Source organism: Aethalodelphis obliquidens, unplaced genomic scaffold (genome assembly GCF_003676395.1).
Source record: "Aethalodelphis obliquidens isolate GAN/ISIS:26980383/991018 unplaced genomic scaffold, ASM367639v1 scaffold40, whole genome shotgun sequence".
Lineage (NCBI taxonomy): Eukaryota > Metazoa > Chordata > Mammalia > Artiodactyla > Delphinidae > Aethalodelphis > Aethalodelphis obliquidens.
Window position 1 is genome coordinate 13,923,160 of NW_020837984.1, and position 26,427 is coordinate 13,949,586.

The 26,427-nt window shown below is 46.2% G+C and overlaps 1 protein-coding gene across 4 annotated transcripts in view; it reads left to right on the top strand.

Annotated features, from left to right (window-relative positions):
- Positions 1 to 26,427, top strand: part of ANTXR1 (ANTXR cell adhesion molecule 1) — a 246,335-nt gene that overhangs the window by 195,913 nt on the left and 23,995 nt on the right. Inside the window, exon 18 of one of the 4 annotated variants that reach the window (XM_027131885.1) lies at positions 15,037 to 17,202. The exons of 1 other annotated variant lie outside the window; for it this stretch is intronic. In XM_027131885.1, the coding sequence (XP_026987686.1) occupies positions 15,037 to 15,345 (309 nt within the window). In that variant the 3' untranslated portion in view covers positions 15,346 to 17,202. Of the gene's footprint in view, positions 1 to 990; positions 3,607 to 15,036; positions 17,205 to 26,427 lie in introns of those variants that run through there. 2 more of the 4 variants (XM_027131888.1, XM_027131887.1) reach the window with 2 other exon arrangements.

Genomic DNA, 26,427 nt, shown 5'->3' on the forward strand with positions numbered 1-26,427 from the left:
ATCTTCATTCGTTCATTAGTCAAATGCTTTGAGGACTCAGTTTATGTCAGACCCTGTGCTATACATTAAGTATATGATGCTTACGTCATGAAACTTAAAGTCTAACATTATATATATATATATATATATATATATAAAATATACATATGCAAAGTTTTTCTAGCTTGTCATATACTTTTTAAGTTTTTAAAAATATATTGACGTCATCTATAATTTTATAGTTAAATCTATGAATCTTTATAATTTCTGCCTTTGGTGTCAAACTTAGAACAGTCTTCTCTACTCCAAGATGACATAAATTTTCACAAAAATTTTCTACTACTTCTATTCCCTCAGTCTTATTTTTGGGTGGTAATGTGAGTTGGCACCTTTTCTGTATCTTCCTGTGTATTTTATTGTAAATTTGGGAGAAGTGCTCTCAGGAGCTATCAGACGTATTAAACCAGAAGCCCTGGAACATCATCTTAGTCTTTGAAGTACAGAACATGACTTGGATTTACTCTGGGTCATCCCAGAAGACAGAACTAGAGCCCCACGTAGAAGTTACAGTGAAGCATATTTCATCTAAAGAATTGAAGGACGAATTTCAATAACAAATGGGCATCCCCAGGGATTACTGGGCTTGCTCCGTGTTACCAAACAGGGATACAATCAGTTAAACCACTGGGCCAGGATATAGTAGAGGATTCCTGCAGCAGATCACTGGTTTTCCAACTTGAGCACAGAATCACCCAGAAGTTTTGTTAAAACCCAGGTAGCTGGATCCCACTCTCACGGTTTCTGACTTAGCAGGTCTGGGGTGGGGCCTGGGAACTAGCATTTCCAACAAGCTCCCAGGTGATGCTGATGCTGCTGGTCTGGGGAAACCAGTGAGATAAATGGAATGAGATGCCCATCAAAATCCGTTTAACCCTGACTGCTTGGGATTCGAAGTCAACCTTTCTGTGCTTATTCGACTACCGACCACTACCTTCCTGTGTTTCTCCACAGAACGCCTATTGACATGATTGGTGACCACTCTAGCTGAAGCCTAAATATTAAGTCCCAACCAATTGTAGGGAAGTCTTGCCAGCTGCAGACAGTTTTGCTCCTAGATTACTAATTTCAAAGCCAGAAATGTAAGGGAGCTTCAGAGATCAGAGTTCACAGAATCCAGTGATTTTCAACCTGCGTGTTGTGATTACCTGGGGAACTTTAAAGCCCTGATGCCAGGATCCCACCCCAAAGGTTCTGTTTAATTTGTCTGTGATGAAGTCTGGATACTGGGATTTTAAAAGCTCCCCAGGTCATTCTAATGTGCAACTGGAGTTGAGAAATCAGTGATCTGGTCCAATTCCCTATTTCTCATCCCAGGCAGCATCCTTTCTTTCCTTCCTGGAACAATTTGAAGGCACCTCTCCACATCCCTTCAAAACCTCTATGCCTGTGTCTCATAGGCATAAGGGAAATGGATGATTACAATCTTTATGTGCTCAAAGCAGTCCCTTTCTTCTCTGGAAGACGGTAAACATAGATCCTGCCTGCTACAATATTGTTACTGCTTGGATAAAGAGAATGGAAAAGAGAAAATATAACTCTGCCTCGTATGTCTTTTCTGGATGGAATTCAGTCAAAATATCAACCCGCCTAAACCCTCCCCAGCTTTAATGCCCCACCCCCTTCACGTGCTCTGGGAGGAGCCACTGGGGTTGGATGTCTTCTTTGTTTTCAGGTTCTTGGTTTCTCCCAGATCTGGCATTGGGAGGCTGGTACATTCCATTACTATCAGCAAGAACAAAATACTAAGGCATGCTCTGAGCTTGTTTTGCAAGGCTGGGCCTCATGGCAATCAGAAGAGACCCAGGAAGCACACACGTAGACGTATATAAACAACGTTTGAAACTCATCTGAAGCACAGCCCTGGAGGTTGTGAAATCCTCTACCGGAGCTCCAGCCCCAGGGCTGCCGTCTGCACAGCTGTTTCCAATAAGGGAGCTGAGTCGGTCACATGGGTCCCTGTGGCTCCCTACTGTTGCAGAGGCGAGAATGATCCGGGCAGGTTATCTCCAAGGGAAGAGAGCACCCTCAGCCCAGTCCTTCGAAAGCAGACGAGCCTCCCGAAACATAAGCAGACTCAGAGGAAGTGTCCACACTCTGTTTCCCTCTCCTTTCTCCCTTCTCCACAGTCCCTGCACTACCTCTTCCTTCTTTGCCTTGGCTGCCTTCCCTCAAACATCGTTTCATCAAATTTCATCTACTGTGCCCCCGCTAAGAACCCATCACTGGGCTGGGCACCAGGGATGCCAACTAGAATAGGACTTAATTCTGGCTTCCTGGAGTTCAGCGTATGAGTTGAAAGAGAAGAGAGCATGAAGCACTGTACTGATTGCAGATGGTTATAGAAGCACAAATCCATTCCCAAGAACAAATCCATTTTACAGAGCAGACACTGAGACTCAGGGGAGGTTATTAACTTTCCCAAGGACACACAGTTGGGAAGGGGCAGATCTAGGGCTCAATTCAGGACTATCAGATTTGAAGTCCACACTCAGAACTCCTTAAATCCTTCATGCATTCAACAGATGCTTGCTGAACACTTTCTATGAGACGAGCACTGAGTTTGTGCTGGCCGCTCATCGATTAGTAAGCTGTGTCCCTTCCCTTGAGAAGCAGGGACAAACTATTAAGGCCCCGAACACCATCCTGTGTGAAAGGCTCTGTGGTGACTGTGAGAGGTGGGGGGAGTATGCCCAGGAAGGGCATTTCACCAGCCTTGGTGTCAAAACTGACCTCTAGAGGTGGCATGTAGGCTGAGACCAGAGGAGAGTAGTGGAGGAAGGCTCTTCTGTGAGAGGGAAGCTTGAGCAAGGATCTGGAGGTGGCCTGTGGCTCCTTCGGGGGACACGAGGAGCGGGGCTTGGTGGAGGACAGTGCGCGGCAGCCAGCGGTGGAGCGGGGAGAGGGGACAGCGTGGCTGCTGGCCGTGAAGCCCACCCTGGAGACAGTGGAGAATCACCGCCAAGTGTTTTAGGCAGAGCTGTGGTCAGATTGTATTTTAGAAAAGTCATGCTGGCTGCAGCGTGGAGATGGCGGCATCCTGACCGGAGGCAGTGACAGGAGGAGGAAAGAGTCTGGATTCAGGGGAGGTTGTGGAAACAGAATGACTGGATTTGGTAACTGGCTGGTGTGGAGGATGAGAGAGGGGACTGTCGAGGAGGACCTCCAGATCTGAGCCGGCTGTGACGTCGTTCACCAGGATGGGGGCACAGGAAGAGCTTTGGGAGGGAAGATGAGGGCTTAGCTTTTCAACTTACTGAGGTTGAGGTACCGCGGAGCGCCTAGAGCACAAACTTTCAGGAGCTGCTCACTCTCGGAGTCATGTACGCGCAGCGTGGACACCTGCAGCACCTAGATGCCCACTTGTGTCGCCCAATCTGTGCAGGAGGCAGTTTTGCCCTGGTGAGAGTTCTGAGCTGGAGGCAAGGATTTGGGCATCATTAGCGTGGCAGTTGAGACCAGTGTGAATAGATGCAGAGCCCAGGGAGAGTATGGAGAGAGAGAAGGGAAATAGGTTAAGTGCTGAACCCCCAGGGTCACATCCTTTGAGTCGAGGTGGGGAAAGAAAAAGGAGAAGAAGAAGGAAACTAAGAAGGACCAGCCAGAGAAAGAGCAGGTGTGACAGGAGAGTCTGGGGTCATGGAAGCCAAGGGAAGATGGTACATCACGGAGGAGGGTGGTGTCAACAGGGTCAAGTATGGGAAATTTAGATACAAGCCGACACGTCCTCTAATTAGATTAGCAGTAACAAGGTCCTCGTGGCCTTGGTGACCTAGGTTCAGTGCAGTGATGGGGGCAGGAGTGAAGCTTAGTGGAAAACGGGAGGGGAGAGCCAAAGCAGTAGCTGTAGGAGAGCTGGAGTTGACAGAAGCTCTTTGTTTGTTTCGGATGAAGGGCTTGAGAATGATTAAGTGCTCATGACAGAAGCCCAGGAGGGGAAGAGGCGGAAGAGCTCATTGATGGACGGCAGGAGCCCCTAGGAGGACTTAGATGACCTACAGCCTAGGAAATGCCACTCTTCCTTAGTGATCTGGGGGGCAGAGCCCAAGATGGGCTCTCCGGTATGGGTGAGCAGGCAGGAAGTTGAGGCACCCATTCGATGGCCTCTGTCTTCCCTGTGATAGGCTAGCCAAGTGGGACAGGTGAAGGTAAAGTGAGGAGGCTGGAGGAAACCAGCCCCACCTTTGGAATCCCATCCCTCCCGCGCATCAGCACTTTCTTCAGTTCCAGGGTGGGTGTCTCCACTTCGTGCAAGAAACGTGGTAATTCGGGATGCAATGTTACAAGCAATTCACTTCAAAACTCCACCCCCAAGAGAACCCACTGTTGGTCCCTTGTCTATATCGCTGTATGTTATATTCCTCGGTGGCAGAATGGAAATAATGACCTTCTCTACCCATGACACCTAAAGAGCAGTGGTAACTGCTTTGGGAAATTTTGTTTTTGTTTTGTTTTGTTTTGTTTTGTTAATGGAGGCCTCCCACTTCTCCAATAAGTTGATACCATAATATCTAACAAGTACCAATAAACTAGTTTTAAACCAGGTTATAACTGGCTACTTAAGAGTGGGATCCTTGTCATATATAAATATTGTGGCATAGCCCTATGTTTCACAGACGAAGCCATCAATAAATATTCTTGATCAGGATTAAGTTAAATCAACAGTTCTGGAGTTAGTCCCTTGCTCTACCAGGTACTAGCGGGATTACTCTTCAGGTCGCTCTACTCTTTAAGATCGCTTCCATTTTCCAAAGAATTGTTTGCTGGGCACACAGGCACCTAGCTGTGCAGGCCGTGCCCTGGGACAGAGGTCCACCCTGAACACCACTGGGCAGGTCAGCCTCCCTGGGACAGGCATGCATCCCACCTCAGAAAGGGGTGCCTTCTCCTGCTTCACACAAAGGCACCATGTGAGCTAGTGGTGAGCCCCATCATTTGAAAATAGAAAGCAATGCATTTCCTCCCAAGGATTGCTTTCGATACCTCTGAAAATATCGCCCCATCCAGTGGGTTGCCCCAATTTTGCCATTCCTTGTAACATCCTTTCCAGCATTTCTTGTCCTCACTAAAAAAGCATTTACATAGTTAATGGAGTTTTTACCCTGTATGATTATTCTTTATTCAGTTGTAATCATACATGTGTATAACTTAGTGTCTAATTCTTTCATTTAACGTTATCCCTATAAGCATAAGGGGGAAACAATTTTTCAAATTACTAGGCAATTAAAATCATTAAAGCCACTGTTTTATCTGTGCTAAGACATTCTTTCTCGAATACTGGCAATTTTAAAGCACATGGGTGTCTGTGTAAAGACATGAACATCCCCATTTGAACCGCTTGTTGGTGAAACAACAGATCCAACTGCATAAATATCAGAACATTCTAAGACACCCCCCAACAACGTGGTGAAAATTGATGACTTGGGCAAGTCCCAGCAACCAGAATACACACGGTCGGTTGGTTGACATTCTGTGGAAAGTTCACGTGATCCTGCAGCTCTCATCAGTTATTTCCCTTTCACAGAAAAACCTTTTGCCTTTGAGACTCCTCACATCAGTTTTCCTCTGAATTTTCTTCACAGCATCTCTAGTAAACTCCTCTGTTCTGACAACACTGATCGGCGAAAATAAAATGAGCAGAGGAAACCCAAGAGCAGGAAATGTTTACTCAACCTGTTAAGTATGCTCCTTATTAGCAGATCCTGCTGAAGTGCTGGGAAGGGCTCCATGAAAAAGGCAGACAAGCATGAGACCTCAAAGAACAGACGGCTGGTTGAGGAGATAGAAGAGATGGTGGTCAAGGTAGTTCCCGGGGTAGACCGAGACAGAGCTGAAGGGAACGAGAGCCACAGAGGAAGGGCAATCGCTGGCAGCCTGAGAGGATGGGATACCTTCTCCAGGACTGATAGGACTTGAATTGGGCTTTGGAGGGAAGTCGGGACTTAGTCAACAGACAGGATGTAGAAACGTCAAGGTAGCAGGTTTCCAGGACCAGCTCGCAGCCCATAAAGGCCAACCTGCCGAGTGAAAGGAGACATCTCAGGATGGAGTGCAAGGGATGGGTGTACCTCATAAGGCTGGAGGGGGAACAAGGATGAGATTTTATCACCCTGATGATCAGACTAAAAAATTTACACTATAGCCATTTTGAGCTAATCTTCATCTGCGATAAATACTAGAGTGCCAAATTAAAGGGGTTTTTAAAAATTTATTTATTTTTTTATTTTTGGCTGCATTGGGTCTTTGTTGCTGTGTGTGGGCTTTCTCTAGTTGCGGTGAGCGGGGGCTACTCTTCCTTGCGGTGCGCAAGCTTCTCATTGCGGTGGCTTCTCTTGTTGCGGAGCACGGGCTCAGGCGCCCGGGCTTCAGGAGTTGTGGCACGTGGGCTCAGTAGTTGTGGCTCATGGGCTCTAGAGCACAGGCTCAGTAGTTGTGGCGCACGGGCTTAGTTGCTTCACAGCACGTGGGATCTTCCCGGACCAGGGATCGAACCCATGTCCCCTGCATTAGCAGGCAGATTCTTAACCACTGCATCATCAGGGAAGCCCCTAGAGTGCCAAATTATATTGTATTTTAAGACATTTAATCACACACAGATTTTCTCAGAAGTTTTGCAAAGCTCTGGTTTGACTAGATATTAATAGAGTTAATTGTTTTTAATGTATATAGAAAAATTGGCCATAGGTGTCTTTGTCTTGCAGAACAGCCAGGTTAAAATCATTCTACCAAGCACAAGAACTCTATGGATGTAATGTGTTGGTAAATCGATAATGGGCTATGGTAACGGTCCAAGCATGGATCATGATGCTTGAATGTAAATGGTGACATCAGGAATAAAAAGACATAGATGAAGGTGGCACTCTCTGAAACTGGTTGCAACATGACATGGAGAAAGAGAGGGATCGTTTTCACCTCGAGAGACCCAAGTTAAATTCCCAGCGCTGCCCGATAGCCTCCGTTACATTAATCAGTCTCACTTAGCTTCAGTTTCCTCATGTGTCAAAGTTATCAGTAATCCCTACTTTTGTAGATGTTGTCAGGATGAAATAAAATGACAAGTGTAAATAATTCAAACAGATGGGAGTTCATTTTCTTCCCTTCTTTCCCCTGAAAACTGCAATTGATTTCAGAGAAGTTTAGTTAGATCTCAACACGTGTGGAAAACTTCTTCTCAGAATTCATCTCTCATATTTAAATCAGCAATGACCAAAAGAATCAAGTTATTGTATTAAAATCTTTATGTGAAGGTCAGTTCCTTCTTGCACAATAGATAATAAGCTTTATATTGAGTCTTTTCTTAGTCACTCTGCTCTTTAATTCAATTCACAGAACCGCTGGAAAAGTAAACATTTCTGTCTAAACATAGGGAAAAAAGGTTTGCATAGAATATATCGGTTGATACTTTGAGTAAACAGGGATCTTCAGAATGTCTATTGGTGCCTGACACCGGGCTGTAAGTCCCCAACAGATTTGGAGAGAAAGTCCCATTTGCTAGCCACTGACTTCTGACCTTTCATAAACTTTTGTACGAGTAGATCATTTAAGATAAAGGAAAAAAAAGCAAATCGTAGGAAACGCGAGAGGGTGTGATTTATTTTGTCAGAGCCCCTTCCCTGGATGTTTGAATTCTCAGTAGAATCTATTCAGTTCTCACCCTTGGAAATCTCTCCTTCACTGTCTCATTGGAGAGGAACATGAGGACTTAGAATTCTTGGCTTACTTGCCTGAATTTACAACAGAAAACGTTCAGGACATCCTCTGTCCACAGCAGAAACCAAACTGTACCCAAAACCTGCAAAGTTAACTTTTTTCAGAGAACTTAAACCCAAAGTTAATGCTGCAAAATATACCATCTTGAGTTGTTGTTTTTTTTTTTTTTTTTTGCACCACTTCCTGCTCCCAGGAGGAGGTCTCTTTAAATAAATACATGTGAAGGCAACTGATGTGGTTGAAGTCTCTCCCTCCTCTTCCAATCCCCCATAATCTAACCCTCTTTTTCCACACCCATACATACTTCCATACTCATCATCATCACCATTTTATAGCTTAGCTGATGACTTTCACCTTTGAACTGCCTCATCTCCCAAACAGCTGCAGCAACAGCAGGTCAAGATCTGGTATCAAGTTGCAGAGAGCAAACAGAGGAGAATTAAATACTAGGGGCGGAACAAGGCAGGGCTAGGTAATAAAGACACCCCTCTTGAAATTCTCTGATCTCATTTCTTTCCTTCCAAACAGAGTCAGGATTGAGGGAGATCGGCCTTGATTCTAGGGTCAAAATTTCACCCAAGTGTGTAACGTTGTAGGAAGTTTTCTACTTTGTTCCAATGTGATGTTTATGTCTAGCCACTTGGCTGCCACGGGCCTGCTCCTCCAGCTGAGGGCATTGGAAAAGATCATCTCTAGGGGATCTACAGCTCTGCAGTAGACCTCAATTGAGACTGATTCTAACCCAGGCTGGTGGGGAGTTCTGTTCTGGCCCGAAATTGTTGGGTTGAGTCTTAGATGGCAGAATCTGATTTAGGAGATCACCTTCCAGAATTCATAGTGTGGAGAAGAGCCAGCCTGCTGTCGACATCCACACGCATGCCCGTCTTCTCCCGTCATCCCCATGAGCACCCCACCTCAACCTGACCCTCAGTCTCAGGAACGGATTGGGGATTCCTCATGATCCCAGTCCTTTCACGTTTAAAGTAAGGAAATTGAGGTCCAGAAAGGTGATGGAGAAACCTCTAAACACTCCCAAGTACATTTTCTCAGTTGCTCCCCATCACGACCTTACTTATGTCCTATTTTCATATTAGGAAGATTAATGCTCTCATAAGAAGACCCTTGCTCCATTCAAGGTCACAAAGGGAATTAGTGGAAGTGGCAAGACCAGAACCCACCAGCCCTACACTGCCTGGCTCTCCTTGAGTCCTCACCCCAAGCCAGGAGAAGAGGGTGGGGGTCATGACTGGGCTTGATCTCTTAAAGAAAAGGTAAACCAGGCCGAATTTTGGAAGGTAGAGCTGGTCCCTGCCACCCAATCTCCTTCTTTCTTGTCCTCCTACCTTCTCCCACCTCCCAACACTGTTCCATTTTTATACCCTGCCCAAGATGACATACCTGCCGATTGCCCTCCCACAATGACCTGCCCTCCCATGCAGTGTGCTGTGTTCCCAAGTTCCCTCATATTTTCTCTCCCTGATTCCACCTCTGCCTACCTCCCCCTTTACCACCAACACTGTGTCTAAGACAGAGTACACCCACGCATTCGACAAATAGGTCTTGAGCTCCTACCCTACCGCAGGTACCACGCTAGGCAGCAGGGATTTAGCATGAACGAAGCAAAGCCCCTGCCTTTGTGGGGTGTACCTCAGAGTAGTCAGAAAAGCACTAAACTAGAACTTAATGTAATAAGTGGTATGGAAGTATGGGGAGCATTTGAGGTTCCATGAGAACATAGAGCAAGGAGATTTAACCCAGACTAGGGGACCAGGGAAGACGTTGAAAAGAAGAGAACTTTGGTCTGAGACCTAAAGGATGAGCTCTCCTGGCGAAGTGATGCAAAGGCCTTTTGGTTGGAAGTAACAGCATGTGTGAAGGCCCAGATGAGAGGAGCTGCGAGAGGAGGCCTAGGCTGACAATGGAGTGGGGGAAAGGAAAGCAGTCATACCCCACCTCTGAACTCTGCCTTCTCCACCCTTTCGTCTGCTCACATCTTTCGGGTACCCAGCCCTCAGCCTTCCAAGGGTTTCCCCTGATTCTTGCTCATTATCTGGCCCCTCCCTCCTCGTGGGCTCACAGCTACTGCCACAAAATTTCACACCATTTTAATTTAAAGCCAGTACTGATGTTTCACTCCCTGAGTAAGCTGTAAATGATTTGTGGAAAGGGACTATGGCTCTTTTTTTTTCTTTTTACTTTCCCTCACAGCACTGAGGACATGGCTTAATTTATGTTCTTGTGCTAGGGATTATGACTTTTTCTGCAACCCCCAGGCATTCACAGCTGTTTGTAAACTTTTATCATGTTCCCTTAATAGGCAACCACATTTCAGTAGTGGACAAAGACGTCTCAGAAAAAACCCTGCCTTTAATAAAGAGAGAGGGTTCACACTGTCTTCTAGGGGCATCTTCAGACAAACTTTAAGGGTTATTCAAACAAACTTTCATTATAATTGCAATTCATAATTTTTGGCATTGCCGTTTATTAATAACTTTGACTTTTCCTTTAAATTGTTTGAAATAGAAAGTTTGAGAGAAAAACAACTCTCTGACTTTACTAGTCTCACTTTATAAGTTCATTCTTATGATACTTGTTTAATGTTTCAGTGTTTTTCCATTTTTTCTTTTGGCTAAGACCATCGAGGGCAGAGTTATGTTCAGAATCCACAGTGACGGCAGAGTTAGCTTTGGGGGCACTCCACTCCAAATCTTCATCACCTTTGTGAATTCCTGCATCCTCCAACATCTGGATTGGGTCACCCCATTAAACAGCATGGGGCCGCTGACACCCAGGCACTGGCCTCAATCCCCGGCGTACCTACTTGCCAAGGCCTCTGCAACTCCGACTTGAATACAAGCTCTAAATGGGAGAAAATCTTGTGTAAGCTTTTCCATATTCCCTACTGCTCACTCAAGCTGATTTGTAATGGGAAACTCTTAAATGTCAGAGTCTGGAAAATTGGACATCATAACAGACATCCATGCCCCCTTAGTGGAATAATTAATAAAAGTGGGCCCACTGGAAAGTCCACTGTGGAATCATCCCTGTTGTTATACAAGACAGCGTTTCCCTTCTTCCTCTTTCTAGCAAGGGAAGTAGTTCTGACCAAGCAGCGTTGGGTTTCTTAGGCACGGAGGCAGAGAGAAATGGAAAGGAGAGTGAGTATTTTCCCATTGGTGGTGGGAACGAACTTACCAGAATTTATGCAGCCATGGCCCCGGTGCCCCACCGTGTCTGCAGGCCCAGGGAATGCCATGTGGTCCTCCACAGATGGCTAAGGTAACCGCAGAACTGAGGCCACCTTCTGTGCTTGTAAACAGTTAGCGTCCCTCCAAACCAGGAATAAGCAACGAGAACTCCCCACAGCCCATGGTCCCCACTGCACACCCTTAAGCTACACTAGCTTGTTCTGCACTAGAGCCTCTGTTGGTGGCCTAAAGTTGAAAATGTGTTTGCTAATGATTCCAAACAGAAGCTCCTAGCAAAAACTTGGCCTTACAAGTGATTAGCATCACACACGCCAACAACCCACATGACTGCATCCCATACCAGGCCACTAATAAGCAACGTGGCTGGAGGCGTCCAAAAGACTTAACCTGCCTGCGTGAAAACTCCAGTTTCACCCAGCAATGTTGCTGTGCTCTCAAATTACTATAAACGCTAATGCTGAAACGATTGGATCCTCAGAGTGTCCTCCACAGCCAGGCTTTGATGCCTGTCCTTTGTAAAACTCACCGATCTATGTCCAAAAAATCCAAGACTCTATAATTGATTTATGAGTCAAAGGAGAACAATGATTTTTGGGTAACTTGACTCCATAATAATTGTCTTGTGCCCTGAAGCTCATTCCACTGATGTGTTTAGTTCTAACCCATTTCCAAGTTTGATATTTTTTAAAGGCAACAGTTTGATTATTGAAGTTCTCTAGCTTTGCAAATCATGGACCAAACTGTCCCACCCTGAAGAAGCACAGCTTCTCATAAATCTTCCCCTGAAACACAGGGTGAGAGGAAAGGGACATGATTTGATTTTAAATGAGTAAGCTTCCTAATTATCACTTCCAGAGGAGAGGTAGATAGATAGACAGACAGGCACAGTTTCAAATAGTTTTACAGGTCTTAAAGAGTCTATGGAGATCAGAAGGTAAATAAATTTCCATGACAGGCATTTATGGGGTTGGCCAAAAAGTTCGTTGGGGTTTTCTGTAGCATCTTAGGGAAAAACCCGAACGAACTTTTTGGCTAACCCAATACTTTAGAGTCTTAAAATAAATTTTATTTTAGGCTCTTCACTGGCCAGTGGAAGAGTCAACTAGGACTTTTCTTCAGCTGTGGAATAACAGTAGGCAACTTAGTGGGATTACAAATGGAGTCATGCTTTACAAAATTATTCATGACCTCCTCTTTCAGCCCCACAAGTAGCACAAGATCTTGAACACCTCAAAAGTCAAGTCTAGGGCTGCACTATCGCACAAGGAAGCCCCTAGCCAACATCGCTATTGAGCACTTGAAATGTAACCAGTCAGAAATGCCACATCCTGTACGTGTGAAAGGATTTTCAAAGATGTAGCATGAGAAACAGAATGTGAAATAACTCTTTAGTCATTTTTATATTGATCACATGTTGAAATGATAACATTCTGGACCTATTGGGTTCAATAAGATAATATTATTAAGATGGATCTCACCCGTTTCTCTACTTTTTACAAATGTGACTAATAGAAAGCTGAAAATCACCCATGTGGTTTGTGTGACATTTCTGTTAGCTGTGCTGGCCTAGAGGACTAGCCTGGAAGGCACTTGTGAGAAGAGGGGCAGCGTGATTTCTTACAGGCCCTGGCTCTTCCAACCGTTTCTATTTTGGAGACACAAGGAGAATTTCAGAGTTATGGGTCACTTCTGCCCTTCCTGGTTTTCTGTTAGATCAGCTATGACTTTTTGCCTTTCTGGGCCTGTTCCTATCCCAGACTTCTTGTTCGTAGCCAAAAGTCTTGCGTGCTCCAAACCAGCATGAAGGGTTTTGTTTCTAAGCTTCCCTCCACTATCTTCACAGGGAAGAAAGGGCCTGTTGCATTTAAAACTTTGTTCTAAATATCTGTACATTTATTGGATTATCTGCTTTCCTTTATCTTTGACAGATTCCTAGAAAGCAAATATTATCCCCATTTTACCAAAAAGGAAACTGACTTGACTTGGGAAATAATAACTAGCATCTCCCAGGAGCCTCATAATGTGTAATCATTTTGAATGCATTTCCTCTGATAACCCTTTGATGTAGGTGTTCTCATTCCCATTTTACAGAGGAGGAAATTCGCTTCACAGAGGACTCAAGAGCTTAGGCTGATACATGGAAAATCTAGCATTTATTCACTCATCACATTTATTTGTCGGGCTAAGCCCCTGTGAACCATGAGGCCGTGGTCCCTCCATGGAGTCTGCACTGTAGGGTTCACAGCACCCAAGTGTTAAGTGCTACACCAAGAACTAAAGTAGGGTGGTGGGACAGAAAGAGAACAGATACCTCTCTGCGTGGTCAGAAAAGCCCTCTCTTTGGAGAGGTGGGCATTGGAGAGGTGACATTGAAGGTGAGGTCTGAATGACAAGCAGGAACTGGCCATGTCAAGGTCAGGGGAGGAACAACAGTGCAAAGCCTGCACGGCTGGAGAGAGTGTGGCTTGTTGGAGGACGTTAGAGGCCAGCGCAAGTCAAGTGCCATGGGAGATGGGAGGGCAGGGGCCAAGGCGGGCAGGGCTTGTAAACCAGGGACTGGATGTTACTCTGCGTGTAACAGGAAGGCTGCATGGAGTGGAGGGTTAGCAGAGGAGGGACGTGATGTAACTCACGTTCTACCAAGACTGCCCTTGATGCGAGGGGGGAGAGTGGATTGTAGGGGGTCCAGAGAGGAAACCGGGAGAACAGTGAGGAGCTGATTGCAACAGCCCTGGGGGAGAGGCAGCGGTGGTGACCTGCAAAAGGATGGAGAGGACATGGCGAGGAGTGGATGGATTCTGAAAGTATTACGGAGATATAGCTGATGAGATTGGCTGATGGACGCTTCATCCCTCTTTTGACCTGACAGTCCCTCCAGTCCCCTCCACCTCCTGTAGTGTCCTTCCCAGCACACTCTGCCCTGGGAATTCGAATCCCCTTCGCCCAGGAGTGACCTCTCAATAATGCCCAGAAAGCAGAATGCAAGTCCAGCAGGGCGCCACTGTTTGTCACCCTTTGGTTTTGCTTTGCGGATGCATTGTCGTGCCTAGCTGTCACCTTCTTGACTGTTCACGGTGACCTTTAGAATCACATGGAGATGAACAATGAGACCTTGCTGTCGTCCAGAATCGCTTCCATAGAAATGAAAGTGAAGTGATTCTGTTCTGTCTCATTTTGGGGCTGGCAGGAAGATGAGTCGTTTGCACATTTATTTGCCCTGCTGCTATCTGGAGACCGAAAAAGCAGAATGCATTGCCATATATGCCAATCATGAGCCAATGTCCCATGCACGCTTGGGCATAGCATGGGGTGGGCACTCCTGAGTAGGGGACCGAGGGGATGGGGAAGGAGCCAGGTGGTGTGTCAGAAAGTGATTGTTCGCAGCTGACAGTAAAAGGAAGAAGAGAGAGATCATGGATGGGGGGGTAAGCCAGAGGCCAGGCTTGGTCTGAAAAGACTGCAGAGAGGAGGCATGACTTCAGCTTTTCCTTCGAGGATGCTCAGGCTTTGGCTAAACAAAAAAACCAGGGAGACCAACAGGGTCGCCAGTCAGCAAGTTTACACATGCGTGCACATGTATATGCAAGCCCTTCTCCGGCCAGCGAAAACATTTTCTTGGCGTGCGCTTTGAGCCTTCATTAATGCTTTCAGTGCTCAGGAATGAGAACTCTCCCTCCCTCACCTACCAGCCAGCCAGTCTTCCCCCAGGAAAACAGAGGGGGATCAACCGCAGCGGCAGGTGTTTGGCACGTCTGCATACACCCCTCACCCCCCTCACTGATGTGAGGGAGTTCTGATTCCTTGACGGCAACGAACTACACCCCCTCTGAAACCTTCACTGGCTCCCCCTGCCTGCACGCAGATGTGTTTTGTGGACACTTATTCCCCAGCTGCTCATAGGTGTCAAATAAGTTTGGGAAACGCTGCACTTAACAATGTGAAAAAGGTTGTTTTTTTTTTTTTTATCTGCAAGAACTCAACGATGCCTTCATGAGCCAATGGCACTGGGAGTCTCCAAAGGGGAGGGATATATCATGCAGCATTTCCCAAACCTGAAAATGACTGCTCTGTTTTTATACAGCATCACCAGTGCCCTGTGGAAGGCACTTTGGGAAATGCTGGGCTAAGCGGCAGCGCGAGCAGCATAGCCCCGCACAGCCAGTCAGACTCTGCCTGCCTCTCCTCGAGTCCTGCACAAAGCAGCCTGCCCTTTGAGACGTTGTTTCAGCCAACAGGCCTTAGGTATTCCAGCATCAGGACCTCCACTCACACCACGCCGCAGCCCAAATTATCCTGGCCTTTCCTGTCCTCTCACTGTAACTCAAGTCGTATCTCCTCTAGAAAGCTTTGCCTGTCCCTCTCAGGACTCGGAGATGCCGTCTGCCTCTGAGCCATGATCACATTCGTTCGTGTCCCACTCATTCAGCATTTCAGAGCTGGTTTCTCCCCCTTTCCATCTCGGACACCTCACATGGGATAGGTGTTCAACAAGAGGAGAAGCAGGAAGGCGGTTGAGAAGGACAAGGAAAGAGGCCAGGGAAGAGGAGGCCGGGGAAACAGAGGCGGAAGAAGAGGAGAGAAGAGCCCGGAGGTGACAGAGGGAAAGAGAATCCTCCAAGATTTCAGACATAGTACTTTTGCTGAGTGCGGGGGGCAGGGATGCAGAGCCAGGGAAGGCACCTCGTCTACTTTGCAGAAAAGAATATCCATTAGGTTCTCCTTCTATGACCACCAACCCCCAGGGAGGGGTCCTGTCCCCAGGCCCACGTTACTGAAGGCCAGTCCCCAACTGCAGGGCACCAGCTCTAACTGGAGGTGGCATACCTGAGAACGGCCCCAACTGTGACCCCTTAACGTAACTTATGTCTTAATAATAATTATATGATAATTAGATATATAATTACACTATTAAAACAGCATACGTATCCCTTTCTTTGTTGCGTTTTGTAAACAACATAATATACAATTAGTACTATATATTAAACAAAATAAATAACCTACAAAGTACAAATTAACCCTAAAACTGTTGCCCTAAGAGTCCTTTCCCTAAAGCTGGTGCCTTCCTTTTACACAGGAGGGGCCTGAAACCCACAGAGCAGCTCGAGCCTTGAATTTGGGCTTAAACCTTGACTTTGTATCCTTGGGCACTCACTTCCTGGACCGCTTTAAGCTCTGCCTCCCTGGCCAGGGAGTCTGTGATCTCTTTCTCAGCCAAATGGCCAGCTGCCTGAGGAGGAGACGCAAGAAACATCCCCACGTCTGCTTTGTGCTTCTAACTCACACAAAACCGGCCGCCCCTTTTAACAAATCTGTTTTTCTGACGGGACCAGACCTTCCTTAATTTTCTTTTCTATACACTGAAAAAACTGCCAAACAAAATGGGGTATGTTATAAACGAGGTGAAACAGACATCTTCCAAAAGTGCCCATCCTTGGTGAGATGTCAGTCCATTCTATCACCTTAGTTCCCTTCTGCAAAGGCCAGGGGCCCTGCCAGGGCCGCACCTTGGAAAAGCTCATGCTACGGAAGCACACGGCTCAGCGGGTTTGCCAGACCCCGTCTCTAACACTCTGTTGAATGCCCAGATGTATTTCTTTCATGCTTGTGCATACATTCCATTTCGGAGTGTCAGGACAACACCTCAGTCCGTCTCCCAAAAGTGGCTCGTGGAAAGAGCCTGAATGCCAGGAGGCCTGGGTTCCAGTCAGCGTTTCCTCTGACTTTTACAATTCGCGAGCAGATGACCATGCCCCAGGTGCCAGCAGCCATGGGACACAGCGGGGACACTGGACCCCAAGCGCCGAGCGTAACGAGCTGATGCAGGCCGCAGGAGAGAGGTCAGTCCAGCTTCTCCGGTCCCTCCACCAGCCCCTGAGGACGCACAGTCAGCGGGGTGAGGCAGGGCAGAACTGAGGCCAGAGCCAGAGCTGTCCACACTAGGTCACAGGCAGCCGTCGGAGAAGAAGAGCTGCAAGTGTGTAAGGAACTGAGCATGTGTAAGAGCCCAGTCCAGGAGGGTGTTTCTAGGGCCTGCGAGGAGGAAGAAGAGAAAATGATGCAGGACACTCCAGGCTCAGGGAGACCAAGCCACTCCTTGGCCTGCAGGCTGGGCTAATTCCTCGTTACCAGCCCCTACAAAACTGGGTTTCTCTCCTTCTGAGCTCTGGTACCTGGTATGTGGCACAAGATGACTTGCGCACGATCAAAATATAACTTTGGGGGTTCCCTGGTGGTGCAGTGGTTGAGAGTCCGCCTGCCGATGCAGGGGATGCGGGTTCGTCCCCCGGTCCGGGAAGGTCCCACGTGCCGCGGAGCGGCTGGGCCCGTGAGCCATGGCCGCTGAGCCTGCGTGTCCGGAGCCTGTGCTCTGCAACGGCAGAGGCCACAACAGAGAGAAGCCCGCGTACAGCAAAAAAAAAAAAACCAAAAAACTCTACCAATCAGAGAGCTTCTCTCTCAGTTTGGGTCTTTAACGGTGCAAATATCTGCACTGGGGAAATGGAAGTTGCCAGTCATTTATACTTAAGAATGCAGTTTGATAACAGGAAGATTAGTTGCGGGGCTGAGAGGATGTCAGGAAGGAGGGCTCACAAGAAAGAAAATGGCGGGCCTCAAGGTGGGGGCACTTTTAGTGAGTTGCCATGGAGACTGAGCCTACCAGGAGGTGAAAGGAAAACGGGAAACAAAGCCGATGTGTTTTAGAGCTTGCCTTTAGCACTCCCTCCTGCCACACAGTTTTTAAGAACCACTTCATTTTTAGAGCTAGAAGGCATCTTCAATACCATGAGAGTCTGTGGTTTTCAAACATTTTTGAGCCAAAAGGAGAAGGCCTTCTTTAAATGCAATCTTACCATAAGCCCAGTATGAAAAACAGGTAAGTGGAGATGATCTGGATCTAGGCGGGCAGTGAGCCAGAAAACAAACCGCGCGTGCGCGCACGCACGCATACACACACAATTTTCCCACAGTACTCTCCACACCTCCCCCTCAGAATTCCTAAGTGCTATGAAACAGTGCATCCAAACACAGCAAGAGACCCACGGTTGTCCTCTGTCGTCACCATGTCTGTGAGGCTGGGCTCCAGAGGTCAAAGAAAATGGACCTGACTTTCCCCTCCCTCCATCGAGGATCAGACCTCCACTCCCCAAACTCCTCATCTATTCTGTAAATGTTTGCTAAATCAAAGAAAGAGCCCTTTCACGGGGTCACTAAAGACTTCCCCTGAGTTTAATATGACCAACAAATATTTACTAAGTGCTGGCTACACCCTTGACCCTGTGTAGGGCACTCAGAACAAATGGCTGTTGTCATTGCTACATTCATCAACACTCTTGGGATGCTGTTTGTCCAACCTTCTCCGAACCATCTAAATTACCACTAAACATCCAGCCCACATCTGTCCATCTTTTCTCTAAATGTGCTGTGAGACACACTGTGAAATGATTTGTTGAAATGCAGATAAACTACATCTGTCAGCCCCCATGTATGATTCTGGTGAGACTTGCAAAAAACAATGAGGTTTGGCCCCAATTCACTCTTTGCAAACCTTGGCTCAAAGGGACGACCACTGCTTCCTGTCCTTGGAACTTACAAACCATCTGTGTAATGACCTGTTCTAGCTTCCTGCCAAGCACTGACGTCCATTGCACCAGTCAGCAGTTCCCACCAGAAGTGCTTAGGGCCTCAGGGCCTCCCATCCCTGCTGCTGGCCCAAGTCCAGGTCACAGAGATGCCTCCCTCATCCTCTTGCTTGTTACGGGAGTACAATGGGAAGCGGGGAGAGTTCAAATTAGTGCAATTATTTCTGTATAAGCAATACCAATCTGGGGCTCAGAATTGCTTAGCTGAGAGCAGAAGAACAAAGACTTTACAGAGAAGCATGGCTAGGTTTTCCACCCAGCTCTACCACATGCTGCCTGGGTTTGGTTAACTACCCTCTCTGAACCTGCCAAATGAGCCTCGCGGAAGGTTGTGAGGATTAAACGCAATTAAACTATGAAGTGCTTAGGACGGTGGCTGGCACACGTCATGACTGTCACTATGAGAAACTGTTCTTGTTGATCAATTCCTTTAGCTCAGGGGTGGGACAGGGCAAGGAACTGGCCCAGAGGGAGGGTCTGTGTGTGACGGGCATATTCACAGGTACACAGTTCACTTATTTTTCTAGGCATCAGGAGGTCTGCAGAAAAGACAGTCTTCCCTATAAAGTTTGGATTCTTATAGAGAAAGAATCATGAAAAAAATGTCTGTGCCCTTTCAGTCACGTGGTTTGTGAATTTGCTGTCCTCGGGTCAGGCTGAGATCCCAGAGTCCTGGCCCCCAGCTGGTTCTGGAGCTGCTTCTCAGAAGACCCACAGGTCTTCAGGGTGGCCCCTAACCCCCCAGATTGCTCAGTACAAGGGATTCAGTCTCCCTGAGCACTCTTAAGAAGACCCAGAGGAACCGAGAGAGAGAGACCCCTCCAAAGAAGTGTCCATCCAGGAGGCAAACGTTTTCACAATCCATGCTCCCAGCCCTCATGGGAGAATTGCAGGAAAGTCACCCCACGCCTTTGTTGATTAAAATTAAACAGGCAGGATTCAGCTACAGTGGATTGCAGAAGTCCTGGGTCAATTTCTAAAGCAAATGTATTTTTTAAATACTTGAGCTAAAGGCAATAGTAATAAATGACAGCTGGGAATTTGAAGTTTTATTTTCAGTTCTGAAAAAAATTAGGGAGTTGGGTATCCTTGTATATTTTCCTATTAAGGATAAATAAATAGGGAGATTCCATGGTGTTTGTCAGTCTAAAAAGCAATCAATTCAATATGCCGTTGTCACAGATTCGGACCCCTTAGATAGAGCCCTCCTCACTGGAGGATATGAAAGTGACAAGGGTAAAAAGTTGCTGGGAAGGTCCCGGGAAAGGGGATGGAGCCTGCCAGCCTGCTCCCTCTCAAAGCACCTACTTCAGCCTGGGGCTCTGCTAAGAGGGGTAGCACCTCCAGCCTGGACTTTGACCAGCTTTCAGCTGGAGTCAGAGATCATAGCGGGAACAAAATCACAACAGCCAGGAACCCAGCATAGAAGGTGAAACCCAGCCGAGGACATCTGGCCTCTGTAACGTACAGCATTAATAAAAGGCTAACAGAAAACCAAAGGCCTATTAAATATCCCTGCCCCACCTAGATCAGCACTTAATTGGGGTGGAGGGCCCTCAAGGGAGAAGGAATATTAGTGGTCCCAAAGACAGGAGAGACCTTGGTCTGAAAAGCTCAGGTCCAATTAAAACAAGCCAGGAGCCTTTATTGCTGCCCTGTGTTGACATCAGGAAACTCGTTTTTAGTTCTGCTAATGGTTACAATGTAGAGATTATTATGTTTTTTATTTCATGGACTTAATCAATGCTTAAAAGAATTAAACAAATGAGACCAAAGATCACAACTTCCTCATCCATCACAGATGGACAACTTTTCCCAGAGCCAGCCTCTTCTTAAGAAGTCCCCAGTTTCCTTATCAGGGTTCTGGTAGTCCTACTATTATATTGGTGGCTTTGTCAGAGCAGTTCACGAGCCAAATGGACTGTAGGCCCCTGCTGTGATTAGAAAACTTCTCTGTGAAAATGTATCTCCCCAAGCTACCTACAGAAAGTCTCCAAAAGGAGAAAGGTTAATCTCTTTGCCTTAGGGACCTTGAATCTAGTTAATATCCCAACGTCCACCAACATGAGGAACACGTGCACGCACGCCCACACACACACACGCATGCACACACACATCACTGATGAAAATGGCTAAGAGTAGATCTTGTTCTTTATTTATTCACCATTTTTATCACTTGTAATTGGGTCTTTTACCATGAGCCAGGCACTGTGCTCTATTCTTACCTAACTCATCAACTTCATGTATCACAAACTTCTAGTGTACGTTGAAATGGTGGATGCCCTTGGTAATTGCGATTCAGTGGATCCTTTGGGTTTGGCATCTGTGTGTTTAACAAAAAGCCCAACTGATGCTTGTGGCCGAGTAGCTCTCCTGGGAGGCCTCCCAGTTTGTCCCCAGCCTCCTGACTGAGGTGCCCCCAATCTCCCGGCAGGTGGTATCTCATCACCGCAGAGCAGGCTGGAGCAGGCTGGTCACCTGAGGGAGGGGCAGTGACCTCCCAATGTGGCCTGAGAATCCATTCGCTTTCCCTGGGCAGTCACACAACTGTCTCAATTTGACCAGATGGTCTGAAACCCCCAGATCCTCTTCACCCCGGCTGTGACTGAGCCAGGGGTCCCCCACGCCAGAATCAACTTTCTTAAGTGCTAGACCTGACTTTTAATCCTAAATACCTAAATTATTTAACTTAGCCTATTGTTACAGCTTGTCCAGTCCCTTTGGCATCCTGGCTCCATTCTGCCATGCATCCGTCACAGCCAGGAGTCATGAGTACACGTGGCAGAAAATGCCCGTGTACCCTGCTGTCCATTAGAGGCAGCGGCTGCCCAGACCAGCAGCTCTGTACTTGGCCACAGCCTCCTCCACCACCAGAAAGTTCCCCTCTCTTGTGAGGTTGAGCTCTTCCAGAATCAGCTCTATCCTTCCTGCGTATTTTTTTTGAGCAAGCTTCTTAGCTATTGAAAACCAAAGAAGCCCACTATAAGAAAATTTTTATTGGAGAGAAACTCTCTCTCCTGAGGACAGTACCTTTTTCTGTTTATGAAATTCCCAGTTAGAGCCATGATTTAAAGAAATGGGAGGCTAACCTGAAGTCTGTTTTGGTTAATATTCATGTTGGTGGTGGTTTCACCTACTGAAAAGGCAAAAATATTTAACCGAAATACCCACATCGGGAGCCCAGACAGTCCCACGGAGGGAGTCCAAGAAACCTTGGATCTGAGCCCTAACCTTCCCCTTTGTGGCTCAGTTTTTCCAGCCTATAAGGGAGCAACGATTCCTGCTGCTTCCTCTTCACCCAGAGCTACTGAAGGGGTCTGCAAGATAAGGCCATGCTGGACTTTGAGTTTCTGGGGCAAAAATTAAACAGTTACAGTTGTAGCATCATCCTGTGAAATTAGGTTTCCTCACCCACCAAATGTTCCCACTGGTGCCTGGAATGATAAGAAATGCTTAAATTTGGGTAAAGAGACAATTAACTGAGAGTTTTGCCATCTGTTGAGGAGCAACAAGTCATTGCTTTGAAACCTCTGAATCTGAGACACGAGGGAAGTCACAGCTTGTATCTCTAACATAAAAGGTCTCCTTGTACTATATAAGAATTATAGGGCTTCCCTGGTGGCGCAGTGGTTGAGAGTCCGCCTGCTGATGCAGGGGACACGGGTTCGCGCCCCAGTCTGGGAGGATCCCACATGCCGTGGAGCCGCTGGGCCCGTGAGCCATGGCCGCTGAGCCTGCGCGTCCGGAGCCTGTGCTCCACAGCGGGAGAGGCCACGGCAGTGAGAGGCCCGCGTACACCCAAAAAAAAAAAAAAAAGAATTATAAATTATAACAATTGCTCTGAAAGCAGGTGTGTGTATTGCTCTTTATTTCTTTAAAACAACTTTTCAAAACATGTCTTCTGTGTCTTAGCTTCAGTCGAATGTGCTTCTTAGAATGGATTTCCGTAACAAGTAGTTGACTGTCCTCTGGTGGATTGTAAAGGCAGGGTCCATCATCTTCTCCCCGAGCAGAAATTGTTGGGGGCTGATCCTAGCTAACTATGAAACTAAAGGATCGAGCATTTGACCCCTGGAGATCCCGACACTCCAATGATTCCTCTCCCCTGTATCACATTTGTTTCGAGACTCTTAAAGAGATCATCATTACCTCAGATACAAAGGGTGATTTTATGTGGTATGTCCTGAGAATACGGCTCATATGAACCATCATAATAAAATGAAGGTGCATTAAATAAAACATCATGGACAGAACAGAGAAGATGGATGGAGTGCCACAGAAAAGACTTAAGCAATATTCAACTATATACTAAGTGGAAACATATGGGAAGGCAGGTTTTTTTTTTCAGTGTTTTTTTTTTTTTATGTAGTGTGGGGCTTTTATATGACACTATACATTTATAACAGATGCCTGTTGACCAGAAGTTATAGAGACCCTCCAATTACAGAGAACCAGAACTCGGTGGCCACTGTTCCCCAAAATAGTCATGTCCATTGAAACCAATTTAAAGACACCTTTCAAAAAGTATCTATACAACTTTATGCACCTAAAATACAGTAAAATCTCATATGAGATATCAGAGTTTGGGCAGTTTGTTAGCCCTTATACTCAAATGAAAGAATATTTCTTTTAAATTCTCCAGGTAAAGCCCCATCTTGTCCCTATATCATAATTTAACTTTTAATATGAGTGAGAGTGAAAAGCGGACCTAAAAATAATGTAAAAGGCATTCAGTGGGGTCTTAGTTCAAATCATGGGACAGCTCATCAAAAAGATATTGTCAGTGAGTCGATTAAATTTTGCTTGGATTGAATTTTCCCCTTTAAGAAAAAAAAAAAGATCTCTGGTTCCTGTTGCATCACCCCAAAAAAGGGGATCCCCTGAAATGTGAAAATAGTGAAATGTGGAAATAAATATATAGTTCCCAAATATTAACAGTGGTCATGGTCATGCGCCTGAGGTTTTCTTTTATCTTTTTTCCATAAAGTTTTTAACGCCCTTAATTACTTTTATTTAATAAAAGAAGTGGTAATTTAAGAAAAGAGAGAATGCTGCAGATACATGCTGGAAGGGGTGATTACAGAACTGGGTCTGTGATGTCTGAGCTAGACTTCCTGGTGGGTAGAAAAGCGTTCCAGCCCATTGCGTCAAAGGCCGAGCGAGGAGGTGGGAGTGGCTGGTCACACCAGAACACAATGGTTCTCTGCCTTGGCCACCTCTGCTTACATTGCATTCAGCACCACCTTCACTTCCATGGCCCGGGTCTCCCGAGACACTCATTTGCAAGGTCACATCATTCAAAATCCTTTTCTGGTCTTCTTGTCATTCTTTTTGTCCAAGGTTTTTGGACTCAGAGCTTTGGTATGAAATTGAATCTTCATTTAGTTCAGAATTTTTTCTTTACCCAGTGACAGAGTATGATGAGGTAATGTTTTCTGGCAGGCTGACCCAAGATTTGAATCCTTAAAAGTGAAAAACGTTGAGAGCTTAAAAAGCCAGTGTCAGATATTCTCTCAGTATTCTTGAGTAGACAGTGATGTTTTCCTAGTGTTAATTTCAAAGTGACAGAACTGTCATTAGCCCTACCTGTCCCCACTGCAAAATTATAAATATATCAGTTATTCTCTATAACAGTAGTAATGAAATCTAGTAATAAAAAAAAAAAAAGACACCAGAAGACTATCTTTTCCCCCAGAGACTATTTAGTAGGCTACTCTCTATCCGTCAGAACAAAAGCAGGCCAGAAAGGGGGTGGGGAATGACCCCAGAATCACTGGATGGTGAGAAAGGAGGCAAGGAGTGAAATGGTGTTGAAGGCACTTGACTAGTTTCCAAGATGGAGGAAGCATCCTTGTCGTGCCTTAAACTAGAGCAGAACAGCACCATTGTCCCAGCCCTGGCATATCAAGAAGATCAACTTTTTAAAGGATTCTTCTCATTCACAAAAACGGATGTGTTCTGAAGTGGTGGGACTCTGACATTTGTGATCCATAAACCACTTTTGCAAGGCCCAGAACCTTCTCTGAAGTTTTATTTTGCATTAATTACAGTTTTATAATCACTTTCTAGAACTGCTCCTTTTTGCACTTTCAGATATAAGGAGAAGTGGCATCTTTTCATTTATCTGAAGAAGACATACATTTGTGATTTGCCTTCAGAAAGAGGCCCTTCCCTCTCCCCATGTTCCATACTTAGGGGGTCCCTGTGGTTCTCAGAGAAGCAAGGAAATGATTCTCTTCCAGCCCAGAGCAACTCTGACCTGGCATCAGGTCACCTCTATGCAGAAGGCCCCCTGAGGCCTGTGCTGGTGCGACAGTGATCCACAGTTTGGGATCACTTCAGGGGTACATGGATAGGGAGGAAAGTTATATAGACAAGAATGACTCACTAACCAACAGCTTGGACACTGACAGATCAGAGGAAGGAACATACCTTGCTCAGCCAGCTCCTCCTTGTAGATAACATTAGAAGCAACCTCCTCTGTCAATCTCACCCAAATATTGCCTGTGACTGTTCAGCTAGCATCTCCCTTTCTAAATCCCCTACAGTTTCCCTTCCCTTCCTACCGGTTTCTCTTTTTGGTTTGGTAAGTTTTCCCTCCTACTAATTTCCCAACCCGGAGAGATGAGGGTTCTGAATTTTCTTAGTTCATTCTTACAATGGAACAATGAAGGAGTGCTCTCATTGGAAGGATAGTCCTCTACTTGAGCAGAGTAACTCAGTCCTCTCTCCTTCAGCTCCAATAAAGCTGAAACAAACTGGGAGGTCATCAGTGAAACTTAGTTCAAACAAGGGCCAACACTTCAAGAATCAACATCATCATCATCACCATCATGACCAAAATGACCAAAAATGTTTTAATTTTTTAGGAGGCCTTTGCCTAAAATGAAATAATTTTTATTATTTTCATTGTGTGTTGGATTCGTTAAATCAGAGTGATCAAGCAGAATATTAAAAGAGTGTCTGAGGGGCTTCCCTGGTGGCGCAGTGGTTAAGAATCTGCCTGCCAATGCAGGGGACACGGGTTCGAGCCCTGGTCCGGAAAGATCCCACATGCCGCGGAGCAACCAAGCCCATGCGCCACAACTACTGAGCCTGCGCTCTAGAGCCCGCGAGCCACAGCTACTGAGCCCGCGAGCCACAGCTACTGAGCCCGCGAGCCACAGCTACTGAGTCCGCGAGCCACAGCTACTGAGCCTGCATGCCACAACTACTGAGCCCGCGAGCCACAACTACTGAAACCCACGCACCTAGAGCCCATACTCTGCAGCAAGAGAAGCCACTGCAATAAGAAGCTCGCACACCGCAAGAAAGAGTAGCCCCTGCTCACCGCAACTAGAGAAAGCCCGTGCACAGCAATGAAGACTCAACGCAGCCAAAAATAAATAAATAAAAACAGTGTCTGAAAATCAGGCAAGACTAGGGAAACAGATATGAATTACCTGAAGGAGAAAATGGCTAAAAATTACAGTATTACAGATTATTTGTTTAATCTCAAAGGTAGATGTATACCAAATATATTCCAAATTTCAGCTGAGTGTTGGGTTACTGAAGGTAAACGGAAACCACACCTCCACCCTTCCCCTTTGAGTTTTAAACTCTGGTGCATAAACTATGTTCTCATCTCCACCTGGTCCTGCCAACAGTGAGGTTGAATGCTGTCCAACAATATGGCCAGGGCCCCTGCCTCTGGAGTAGTTTCTAAGGTAATAAAAAACCATCTACTGTGTCAATAGCCTTTGAAAGATGACCTGTATCAATACAGATTCCAGGTTATCTCTGGCCTGAGCAAGTCTAAAAAACAAATAGGATCTCCTTTTTCAAGGAGTATG